Consider the following 13,167-nt stretch of genomic DNA (forward strand, 5'->3'; position numbering starts at 1 on the left):
TTGACCAGCATTTTTTTTCTCTCTCATGTATCCTTTAAAGGGAACCAGAGAGGAACGAGGGGTGAAAAAAGGCAAAGATTTTATACATACCTGGGGCTTCTTCCAGCCCCATAAGCCTGAATCGCTCCCACGCCATACATGTACGCATGCGGCTGCACAGTAGGCAGCCACATGCGAATCTGTATGGAGAGAGCACCCTGTGAGGCGGAGAATTGGCCGCGTCCGCCGGCCGACTGGCTGACTCGCGGCAATAACGGGACAAGGTGACGGCGGATCCAGGCAGCGGAGGACGGCGGCGTGGGAGCGATCCGTGCGTATGGGGCTGGAGGAAGCCCCAGGTATGTATAGTTCATCCTCTCTTGTTCCCTTTAAATTAGGTCATGCTTATAGTGGGATTACACTAAAATTTCATCTATGGTCTAAAACACATCATTAAACACAGCACAAAAACAGCAAAAAGTCATTTGAGTAGTTTCAGGGAAGTACTGGAAGGGTTAATATTCAAGCTCTTCACTTCTTTTAGCTGTTAATTCATAAGCTTGCCATTGCCTGCCAGCATTATCAGATTGTGTTTGAGGTGTACTACCCTGTGTAAACAAGGTGGAAATGTTTTTGGTGTATCCAGGGGGTAAGCACAGAACTTTCTCTTCCTTGCTTGCTTACTAATTACTTAATTACAAGTCTGATCATTTGCCCTGCAGGCAATAATATCAGTCAGCTTCAGTGATGTGTAAATATGCATTTAAATGTCTTATAGTGTTTTGTATCAATTTTTAAATGTGTTTAATATTTTGAAAGCGAAATTGTAATATTGAATATAAGGCCACTTTGATGCTCTTGCATGCCACTGTATGGAAAAAGAAATGTATGACTGGAGGATAAATCCACTTCTACGCCCCCTAGTTTTACTTGGGAAGATAAAATATTTAATTACCAGTAAATTAAATGTCTGTTTCCAATCTTCCGCATAGGTTACAGAGTCAGAAAAAGCAGACAAAATTAAACTTGCTTTGGGGAAGATGAAGGAAGCTAAAGTTAAAAAGGTAAGAGACATAAAAAACATGTTTACACTCACTTGTAGGCAGGGCCGGTTTAAGCAACAATGGGGCCCCAGGGCAAAATAAACCTGGGGGGCCCCCCCAACATATACCCCGAAACAAAAATCGGCATTAGGGGACCTTTTTTGCAGCTGGTATAATCAGGGTGTGAAGTCCCAATCGGTCGGAGCTCCACATTCTGGCTATCCCAGCCTGCATGGGGGACAAGGGGTTAAAAAAAAAAATTCCCACACTCTAAACATAAATTTTTTTGTGGAAAATAGGAAAAAATGCCAGGGATCTTCATACAGCCATATTGCGGCTGTATAGCGATCCCTGGCCGAAGCGCTGCTGCTGCGTATAGACCCCCTGGAAACCCCGTCAGGAAATTTATTGCGCTTTCGTTTGATGCATGTAAAATTACACTACCGTTAGTTTGCTACTAAAGGTGACATTTACCGCATTTAAAAGTATACTTTTTTCCTTCGAAACTTTAAAATCTATTTTCTCAAAAACTATAACTTTTTGAAAAATAGTTTTTTCCTCTTATTTCCAATGATCTCCTTAACATATCCTGCAAATTTAGGGTTTCTAGCATTTAAGGTGGATTTGCTATTAACCATTAAAGTCGTCAGGTTTTTAAATGTGTATTTTTTTTCCTTTGAAACTTTAAAATCGATTTTCTCAAAAACTATAAGGCTGATTTGAAAAAAATGTTCCCCTCTTGTAGCCACTGGGGGCCCCTACAAGCTCTGGGGCCCTGGGGCAGCTGCCTCCTTTGCCTCTATGGTAGCGCCGGCCCTGCTTGTAGGCAGTCACTCTGTAAAATAAACACACCAGCTGTGCTGAGTGCTTGCTATTCATCTAGATATATAGTCACTAAAGGCGCGTACACACGCCGTACTTCTGCAAGCGACGGGTCCGTCAGACTCTCCTGTGCTGCTGTCGTTCTGCCGACAGTTGCACATGAGTACAAACTGTCGGCAGACTGACAAGATAAGATGTTTTTGACTGATTGGTTCCTCTCAATCACTTGGGGACCGTGGTGTTAAACCCCCCTAAAGACCAGGCCATTTCTCACTTAATTGGCCACTGCAGCTTTAAGGCCTCGCTGCTGGGACGTCAAACTCAGCACAAGGGATTTACCCCCCCCCCCCTTTCTCCCCACCAACAGAGCTCCCCCCCCCCCCCCGGATGTTTATTTATTTTTTTATAAATATTTATTGTTTTTATTTTTTATTAAATATACATATTTTTTTTTCATACTCCCCCCTCCCCCCGCCAGCCAACATCGCAGCACTGTACAGCAATAAAAGACAGCGGTTTCACCGTCGGTGGGAGTCGCTGAAGGCAGAGCAGAGCTCCGCTATCAGAGCGGAGCATAGGCACGCACGATCGCCCGCAAATGACGCCCCAAGGACCTTACCCCGATCAGCGTTAGGTGGTCCTGGGGCTGCCGCCGCATCCACGCCCATCAGCGTGACGCGGTCAGCAAAAGGTTAAAAAGTTAAGATTTTAGTAGCCAATCGGCTACCACAACCGCATCAGACACCAAACTCTCCGCCTGGGCTCCTGATTACCGATAACTAGCACAGGCATCTATAAGGCCTGTTTCACATTGGCTTTAAAAATGGAGCTAAATTGACCAGATCCTAATGGAAATGAATGGATCTTATGTTAATCAATAGGATCTTTTCATATTGCTCCGTTAGAACGGACCCATTCAGCACGTTCCAGACGACAAGTTTGGGTCTTCAGCAATTATTCCGGATCAACGCGTCTGTCACATTGACCACGACATTACAGAGGGCCACGGATCAACTGATGCCTATTAAAAACGGATCCACTTCACTAATCAGTTTTTGATCCGTCCAGTGTGAACTGGGCCTTAGACACCGGCCGATCCAACTCCTATTGTATATTAAAGTGTTAGTGAAAAAAAGCAGTAATAACTGCATTCCCATTCACTGATCTCCCTACTAACCAGCAGCGATGTGAACAAGTGGGGGATCGCAAGGGAGACTACGGAGAGTGCACACAGCGGCGATGCATCAGGAGGCTTATATCCAGGGCCGGCCCGCTCATTAGGCGGGGTGAAACGTTTGCCTCAGGCGGCAAACTTCTAGGCGCAGCACCCGCCCGTCCGTGGGTGCGGGGGGGCCGGCCGCCGAGCCGGAGGGGTAGCGGGCAGGACGGGGGTATTGGGCCTAGCGGTGGGGAGGGGGGTCGGACCCCCCCTCCCTCGCCTTGGTCCCCCGATCTGCGCTCCCCTCCAGCTGTAATAGGAAGCAGCCAATGCCCAATAGTAAGAGGCATGGGCGGGGAGGACTCACCTTATCCGCGTTCCAGCATGCACTCCACTGACGTCACTTCCTGCATCCACTTACAATACAGTGGGCGGCGATGCAGGAAGTGACGTCAGTGGAGCGCACGCTGGAACGACCCCCCTCCCCACCGCTAGGCCCAATACCCCCATCCTGCCCGCTACCCCTCCGGCTCCGCGGCCCCCCACGGGGGGGGGGGGGGGGGTCGGTGGCACCGGCAATTTTTTTTATAAATTTGCCTCAGGCGGCAAAAAGTCTAGGGCCGGCCCTGCTTATATCTACGCCCCTGGAACGGAAACGGTCCTCTCATGGGCGTAGATATACTGCCTGAGATATGGTAAGGGGTTAAAATAAAAGTAACAGTCATCCTGGGCAAACGTCATCCTTCTACAACCCTCCAGTCAGCAGCGGCCACCCCCTCAAAACCGGCCGGTCATGGCCAGTGGGAGCCTACTCCTGTAGGACTTTCCCATACTGCACATGCACAGAACTCTGCTGCTGGCTAGAGGGTCTCGGAAGGATGGTGCAGGCACAGGATGTCTCCAGGGGGCTGCAAGAACCCCCAGGTAAGTTAAACCGCTGCACTTCATCGTTTATTAATAATCGTTTATTCTCCAGGGTATAGTTTTAGGAAACAGTAAATTCGGGCGCCTGAGGCTAGTGGACAAATCGGGCGCCGCCATTCACTCCTATAATAAATATCGTTTAATGGGCGCCCGATAGGAAAAAAGGGCGCCGGAGAAAACTAACGTTTTAAAAGCGGCGCCCGGAGACTTAATGTTGTATTACTGTTTCTCATGATTACACATTATTTAATGATTTATACATTTTTAAATATTATTTTTAAACGAAAAACAGTACAATATTTTTTTCCAAACATTATTTTTAAACGAAAAACAGTACTTTTTTTTTTATTTTATTTTTTTTCCATTATTTTTAAACGAAAAAACCAACAGGGGGGTCTTAGGTTTAGGCACCAACAGGGGGGTCTTAGGTTTAGGCACCAACAGGGGGGTCTTAGGTTTAGGCACCAACAGGGGGTCTTAGGTTTAGGCACCAAAAGGGGGGTCTTAGGTTTAGGCACCAACAGGGGGGTATTAGGTTTAGGCACCAACAGGGGGTCTTAGGTTTAGGCACCAACAGGGGGGTCTTAGGTTTAGGCACCAACAGGGGGGTCTTAGGTTTAGGCACTAACAGGGGGGTCTTAGGTTTAGGCACCAACAGGGGGGTCTTAGGTTTAGGCACTAATAGGGGGGTCTAGGGGTTAGGGGTAGGTACAGGGAGGGTTACTTAGGCACCAACAGGGGGGTCTTAGGTTTAGGCATCAACAGGGGGGTCTAGGGGTTAGGGGTAGGTACAGGGAGGGTTACTTAGTAATTTTTTTTTTAAACGTTATTATACGTTTCACTATTTAAACGAAAGATTAACGTTTTTACAATTGCCGATTTAATGCACATTATGTAATGATTTATAACTTTAAAAAACATTAATTTTAAACGAAATACAGTACAATACATTTTTAAACGTTATCCATGCTTATCGTTAAAAACCCGGCGCCCTTTTTTCCCAGCGCCCCTTTTTAACGTACGCATAGTTTTATTTATAAGCAGTTACAGTTTAAACATTTATGATAACTGTGCATTTAATTATTTCTTCACATAAAGTTTTGCAAGGATTCCCTGTATAGCGAAAAGTATTGTATTACAAATTGTACTTCCAGAAGGTGACATGATGAGTGCAGAGCCCAGTCTGCAGACTATTGAGACTAGCCGTTGCTGATTAGAAATGTCTTATCAGCAGCACAGCCTATGCAGTCTTAGTTCCGCTTATACAGGATGTGAAAGCAGCCAGAGTTCTTTGAGACTTACTCCATGATTGCAAGATATCTGTTTTTCCAAAACCTAGAAAGTAGCAGCTTTCTCTCAAAGTTTGTGATAAAACTCCAGTAAGCATAGGATGATATCTGGAGGGTCCAAAAATCCTTCCAGAAAAGACAGAGACCCCAGGAGCCCTGTAAAATCTAGTACTTTGTAACAACAGATGATAAGGCAATAGGGTGTAATAGAATAATACCCATTACCCACAAATGTGAGTTGCAACACTAGCAACCACAGTGTGAAGGCAGGCGAGGAGAACCCATCCCCAATCAGTTTCTTTAACTCCTTCCCGACTGCCTAACACCGACAGGCATCAGGATGGTAGCTCCCCAAGGACTGCCCAACGCTGATCAAGTCCTGAAGGAGTAGATTAGCGGGGATCGACCCCGCTTGAGTGACGAAACTTTGCTCCGTCAACAGTCTGCCAGCAGCGATCGTTGCTGGCAGACTGTCAAAAACAGAAACGACCATTTGGTTTGCTTGTACAGCTCTGCGATCTACTGCAGCATTGTACTGGGGACAGCCCTATCACTTGTGTCTGTTCCTTGGAGCAGCTCAATATGCGATAGCTTCTCATAGGCTGATGCCTATGGGAGAGGATCACCCTGATTGGCTCTCCAGGGGAGGGAGGGAGGGTGGAAGGGAAAATTAAAGAAAATAGACATTTTTATTCAAAATAAAAGAACAAATAAGTTAATGAAAAAAAATAAGAGTGCAGCAGCGATCAGAGCCCACTAATGGAGCTTTCAACAGAAAAGGGGGGCAGACTCGTTTGGCTGCTAAGTTGCATGGCCGTGCAGCACACAGTTAAAGCTGCAGTGTGCTGAATTGTAAAAATAGCCTTGTCACTACAGGGAGTGTCAGCCTGTGGTTCTCAACTGGTTAAGGTCTTGCCTGCTAAGAGCTCCTAATGAGTTACTCTCCTGTTAATTGCCTGATGAAGTGGGTGAAATACCTGTGAAATGTGTTGCATTGTTTTGTGGAGTATACAATAAATTGTTACCTGAATCAGACAATTCAAGTCTTCAGCGGGGAGGTAAGTCCACCACTACCTTACATTTTTAAGCTATTTTTTGTGTATTTTAATCTTCCTGACTACTCCATTTTGTCCTATCACTTATGGTTCTCCACATAGATCAATACAATCTTATATACAGGGTGGGCCATTTATATGGATACACCTTAATAAAATGGGAATGGTTGGTGATATTAAATTCCTGTTTGTGGCACATTATTAAATGTGAGGGGGGAAACTTTTCAAGATGGGTGGTGACCATGTCGGCCATTTTGAAGTTGGCCATTTTGAATCCGTTTGTTTTTTCAATAGGAAGAGGATCATGTGACACATCAAACTTATTGGGAATTTCACAAGAAAAACAATGGTGTGCTTGTTTTTAATGTAACTTTATATGTATCCATATAAATGGCCCACCCTGTTTTTGTATAGCTATATGAAGTATAAGTCTAGAATGTTAATATTATCTGTACATTGTCTTGCAGCTAATTGTTAAGGTGCACATGACTGATAGCAGCACCAAGACTTTGATGGTGGATGAGCGTCAGACGGTCCGTGATGTCCTGGACAACCTGTTTGAGAAGACTCACTGTGACTGTGCAATCGAGTGGTGCCTCTATGAAGAAAACCCTGAGTTGCAGATAGGTAAGCTTACAAAAACACCAAAGAGACATGTGATCAGACTTACAAAGCAGTCACATGACTAAATCAAGCACTTGCTTTGCAATAAATTCTCAATTAGGAAAATGTATGAAGTAGAAAGGAATTGTTTTAAAAAGTAACTTCAGCTCCGTCTTCTGACGACGCCGAAGTTACTCGCTGTGTGCTGCACTGCTATTGCCGTAATTCCTATTATGGTCTATGGTGGCTGCGCCCAAACCTCCTGTGCTAGTTTCAGTGTGCTTGCGCTATACACACTAAAATCTTAGGTTGCTTGAAGCAATCGCTTTAGAATATTTTAGGTGCCTTTATGACGTATGTACAGGTGTCCCCCATTTTTTGCTGACAACTGATCGGTAATTGGGCATGCTGGAAAACTATCCTAAATTACTATCGTTAGGGAATGGTGATTTCAGATTACGGTGTTCCATAGATGTAAGAGGAGGCACTGTGACAGAAAAGAAAATACACAGAACGTGACGTCATTTTCACTATTAGAGTTTTTGAAGAGAATGAACTGATACCTGAGGTTTTCTTTTCTCAGTTTCCTTCCCGAGGAAAAAAAGGTGAATAGAGCATATAGCAGATTTATATACCAAAATGGATCTCTATACCAAGAATATTACAGCAAACTCCCATGCATCTGACACAGATAAGGATTGTCTGAGGCCGGATACGTGTGCTTACAACCGCACAAAAAGTTCAAACCCCTCCCCCGGCTCCTGTGCAGCAGAAAATACTTACCAAGCCTACAGGCGCCCTCTTCTACCCTTCTTGTATCTCCTAGCGAGTTTCCAGCATCCTCTGTGTCCAGCTCTCGGCAAATCACATGACCCGCTCAGGTCAGGTGACATACCAGGGGCCGTACACAGGGGACGCTGGAAAGCCGAAGGGAGCTGCAGGAAGGATAAAATACGGTGCCTGGAGGCTCGGTAAGTATTTTCTACCCTATTTTCTACCCTACAATACCCTGTAAACCCTCCAAAGCACTGTCCCCGGTATCTCCCACAGCCTCACAGCCTTGCTCGATAGTTGAGACTTCCAGTTGCCTGAGTTCTGGTTAACGGGGGAATTTGCTGTATTAGGCTATGTGCAGGCCTGAGTATACATCACAGGAGCCTATAAGCACAGGTGTCCTGGCACCCTAGACTTCACCCTCTATGGACCTACAAACTTCCAGCTGTCACTTCTCCCTTGCCCGTCATAGGTAGCTACAGGTGCCCCTGAGTATCAGGTAGGCAGAAGTACCTTCAGTATTAAGTAGAGAGAAAAAGGGAACACCGAGAGCCCAATATAGTGTAGTATGTATAGTGAATTGGTAAGTAAACAATATACTCACAAACCAGGGTCACCTTATAGGCAACCACTGTAAATGCAGGTGAGATTAGACCTGTCCTCACTAAGATTTAAGATGTCGCTCTCTGTAGAACAGAAGAATAAGGGTATGGACCCATCCACCAGGGGTGGACTCAAGTATTATAGAAGGAGAACAGAGGCGTCAACAGGATAAAATAGCTAAAAACCTAAAAATTTCAAAGGAGGATGTGGTGGTGAGTGGTGATTAAGTAGCTAGAGGTGCCCCCTACTGAAGGGAGATCTGGTCAGGGGAATGCAGAAAGTCGGGTGAGTAACCTCTCATTTACAATCTGCTCTGAACTCTGCATAGGGAAGGGGGGAGGGAGGCGCTCAGGGAGGGGAGTGAGCCACCTTACCATCATCAGACGCCTGTAGGCATGAGCCTACAGTGCCTTATGATAAATCCAGCACTTGCTATGTGATTTTAGCTTGGCCACATTGAAAGCAATACTGTTCTTCTATCTCTGTAACTGAGGGTACTTTTTTTTGTACTTTTGATACATATCAGTATTTTTTTCTTTACAACAGAGAGATTCTTTGAAGATCATGAAAACATTGTGGAAATTTTATCAGACTGGACGAGAGACACTGAAAACAAAATTTTCTTCATAAAGAAAAATGAAAGATATGCCGTTTTTAAGAATCCTCAGGTGAGCTGACATATATATGATAGACATGATTCCCCATCTATCATCCTATATAATAATCTCTGTGTCGCCGCATCCCCCGGTGTTCTTGTGTGCGTGTGTCGTGCCTGGTGTGTATGCGCTGCATGCAGACAGTCTTTGGGCAGGACAGGAGGACCTACGCAGGGGGCGGGCGTATGCGCGGGTGTTTGCACTTTCTTGCACACATCATGAATGTGCAAGCATTGTGGGGGGGGGGGGGGGGGGGGGCTGAGGCCTAGCACCTGTTTTTTAATGGGGGGGCATTTAACCTAGTAATTAAAGGACAACTGAAGTTAGAGGAACATGGAGGCTGCCATAGTTATTTCCTTTTAAAAAATACCAGTTGCCTAGCAGCCCTGCTGATCTGTTTGGCTGCATTAGTGTCTGAATCACACCAGAAACAAGCATGCAGCTAATCTTTTCAAATCTGCCAATAATGTCTGAAACACCTGATCTGCTTCATGCTTGTTCAGGGGCACAACCAAGGCACAGCTCACAGCCTTGATTCATACTAATTCACAGCTAATTAGACGGGCTGATTTACCTAAACATACACAGAGTGAATTTCTTAGCAATTTAATGTGTTTTCATTGTATGCTCTTCAAGAGTTTGGGTCTGCTTTAAAGCGGATCCGAGATGAAAAACTAGCTATAACAAGTAACTTGTCTTTATACCTCATCTAAAGTTTAGATAGTTTACACGGCAAATCTAGCTGCAAACAGCTTCAACCGTTTATGATTATTTATTCCTGTGATACGAGAGCGGCCATGTTCTGTTTGTCACATTACACACAGACAAGCTGATCTGCATCTCCAGCCCTCAGCCTGTGAAAACTTCACTCCCCTCTCCTCCACCCTCCTCCCATCTGCCTCTGAAATCTCTGGCTGGTAACCTCCTCCTCCTCCTGCTCAGACTAAGCTCCCATAAGCCCTTGCTACTAAGGCTCAGAGAATGCCAAGGCACTCTGGAGAAGCTGTGAGCGAGGCTTGTTTAGTTTATAGGGAATTAGAGTATTAAAACAAAACAAAAAAAAGTATTTGGTATGAGGAATGCCCTATAAACTACATGAAAGGAACACAATTATGCTATCAGTAGAAGTTTATCTCAGATCCACTTTAAGGGCACTGCCTTTGACATAGGAAACCAGGGTTCAAATCCTAGCTGGGGGGGACCATATCTATGCAGTAAGGAGTCCTTGAGCAAAACGATCTAACACGGGTGGCTACTGAGCACATCCTTAGCGGCTGCAGCTCTCAAGGGCTTTACTTCCGACAGAAGAAAAGTGCTGTAGAAATGTTATGATTATTAGATTACAAATCAAAGATAGTGAGGAATAATTGATAAATTCTTAGTCAGTGTAAAGTTGCCCATACAAGGTACAGACAAGTAGTTCAATTTTCCCATTTATTCGCTCAAATATACAGAAATTGAAACAAATACTTTTTTCGTTCAATATAAAAAGATTGATTATTCAATTTTTGCGATACAAATCTGATCAGATGTGTTGGAAAAAAAAGGTTGATTGCTTTGAAAATAGAATGGTGTATGGTAGGATTAATAAAATATTTTAGTAATTCAAAATCTTATAAAAATGAAATGTAAAGAATTGACTTGCGTATGGCCACCTTAAAATTGGTGTTATTGTCCAGCATTACATGCAATAAAAACGTGTTTTCCCACCCAGGGGGAGGAACATTTTCGGGGGTATTTTAATGATTTTTTCCCCATCTCCCTTGCCTCATAAAGTTCACTGAAAATGTGATCAGCTCTTCATTTTACTACTTACACTTTTTGACAGGGGTGCAACAATAGACCACGCAAGGGATTCAGCCACAGGGGGACAGGGAGGCCCAGAAGCTACAAGGGACCCCATGGGAGGTGAAGTTTCTTTTCCCTGTCCTGAGAGACTGACAACTAAGGGCGCGAAGAGAAAAAGCTTTCTGCTCTCTGCATAATTGTTCTAATGACTGCATCTGCTCAGCCACTGATAAGGAATCATACGGAGTTTTGTAGACAAAGATTTGTAGACAGTCCCTATTCAGTGCTCAGCAGGATCTTGCACACAGTGTCCTGCCCCAGACTCTCCACCCCCTCCCCAAGTGCTCTGTACTGTAGTGATGCTAGAGGAATCTGCAGAGACGGTACTGCTCCATCAGAGATGGACAGAGTGAGTGTAATAAGCAGAGGCTGGGAGCACACTCGTCTGTCGGTTTTCTGTATGCGTTTTCTGTACACCATGTGTGTCTGTTTGTGTGAAAACATGCACGCTTTATCACAGAAGCTAATGTAATTGATAGAGAAAATGTGTGCAGTGCTTTACTGCTGTCTGTTTTTATCTGTGTGGGTAAAACACATTAAAGTGTGCACTAGCCAACTGAATAACATTGGTTTTCAGTTTACCTGTGCATAAAGCGAGAGGGCCCCATCCAATGTTTCGCAGGGAGGCTCCCTGCTTTTTGGTCAATATTTTTCTTTTATTACTGATGAATTTCTACGTTGCTTAATAAAAACGGTGACTGTGTGCCTGTCATCGGAAATGAAATGCGTAGGATGTATACACGGCAGAACATCTTGAAAGATCTTGAATAATACAGAAGACATCTGCTCGTGTACTCGTCAGACCAGACCACCTTCTCGCTATATACATTTCATTACGTCTTCCTGTATTCCCGCTTTATGCTATATGATCACAGACAGAGCAATACTGATGGTGGAAACCCAACAAGCTGTCCTCCAGTCACTCACTATCTGAATAAACAACTCACAATATAGTACCATCATATATGGAATCTACAGCAACAAAAGATGAAGACGAGAAGACTAAATAAACTATTGTCTGCATATGATTATTGTCATGTGTGCTATCAAGAGAGGCATGCTTAAGAATTCTGACAATGTTCAGAGAGGACAGTCAGACACACGGCAAATACAGCACAGAAGTTACACAGCAGGCCAGATTGACTCAAGTTTTCCCAAGGCTGGCAAACACTGAAGAACATACGTAATCCGGCCGGCATACAGTTATTAACCAGTTGAGGACCACAGGCTTACACCCCCCTAGTGACCAGGCCTTTTCTTTTCTTTTCTCTGCAGCTTTAACAGTTTGCAGCACGGCCAAACAACTTAGCACACCAATGAATCTTGCCTCCTTTCCTTGCCACCAATAGAGCTTTCTGTTGGTGGCATCTGTTGGTGGCATGCTGCAATTTTTTTAATTTTTGTATTAAAAAAGTTTTTGTTTTAATTATGAGAGCTAATGTTGTTCTTGTGATCTATTTGTGTGTGTGTGTGTGTGTGTGTGTGTGTGTGTGTGTGTGTGTGTGTGTGTGTGTCCCAGAGACACTTGTTGCATATACAGCCCTGTCAGTCAGTCGCAGCTGGCCCTTGGCCCTTTGGTAATTCCTACTGTGCCACTGCCAGGCCCAGCACATTCAGTGGCTACCTGTGTGCACATTTGTAATACCAATCACTGCATACCTACCTGTTCAGTGCACCTACCTACATGAGTGCACGCAGTGTTATATACCACCAGTCACTGCACCTGTTCATGGTACCTGTGTGTGTGACAGCTGCACATTTGTAATACTAGTCACTGCATACCTGTTCACTGCACCTGTGTGACTGCACATTGTATTAGCTCAAGTCAGTGCATACCTTTCACTTCATCCCCCCCAATATGGGCTAAACAGGAAGAGGCAGGCCACCCAGCAGGTCTGTTCGAGGTCGTGCTGTCGTGATTTCGTGCGGCCCTGGACCAAAGTACAGTGTTCAGAAGGCACGTGCCATCAACCCCCAAGATTGTCAGGACGTAGTTGACTATTTAACACAGAACATCTCATATTCCTCAGCTTCTGCACGGAACCGTGACATATCTTCCTCCTCCTGCTCTGATTTTGGCACCCCACTTAACACTCAGTCGGCTGCCACCACCAAAGTGCTATCGTCCCAGAGCTCAGCGGTGTGGAAATGGAATTTTTTTTGTGTGTCTGCCTCAGATGAGAGCAATGCCATCTGTACTCTCTGCCACCAAAAATTGAGCCGTGGAAAGACCAAGACACGCGTAGGGACAACTTCCTTACAAAGGCACATGATGACAAAGCACAAACTGCAATGGGATGACCACCTGAGGAAAAGCAGCACACAAAAGCAAAGCCATACACCGCAGTGGAAGATACCAGGCCGCAATTATTTCTCAAAAAAGGAGATACCCAAACTGTACCGTGATGTTGA

At 44.7% G+C, this 13,167-nt stretch overlaps 1 protein-coding gene across 1 annotated transcript in view; it reads left to right on the forward strand.

The window, feature by feature from the left end:
- APBB1IP (amyloid beta precursor protein binding family B member 1 interacting protein) overlaps window positions 1-13,167 on the forward strand; it is a 136,814-nt gene that overhangs the window by 58,758 nt on the left and 64,889 nt on the right. The window contains exons 5-7 of the mRNA XM_068235662.1: window positions 972-1,043; window positions 6,739-6,898; window positions 8,798-8,919. Of these exons, the coding sequence (XP_068091763.1) occupies window positions 972-1,043; window positions 6,739-6,898; window positions 8,798-8,919 (354 nt within the window). The remainder of the gene's footprint in view (window positions 1-971; window positions 1,044-6,738; window positions 6,899-8,797; window positions 8,920-13,167) is intronic.

The sequence above is a fragment of the Hyperolius riggenbachi genome, chromosome 5 (genome assembly GCF_040937935.1).
Source record: "Hyperolius riggenbachi isolate aHypRig1 chromosome 5, aHypRig1.pri, whole genome shotgun sequence".
Taxonomy (NCBI): domain Eukaryota; kingdom Metazoa; phylum Chordata; class Amphibia; order Anura; family Hyperoliidae; genus Hyperolius; species Hyperolius riggenbachi.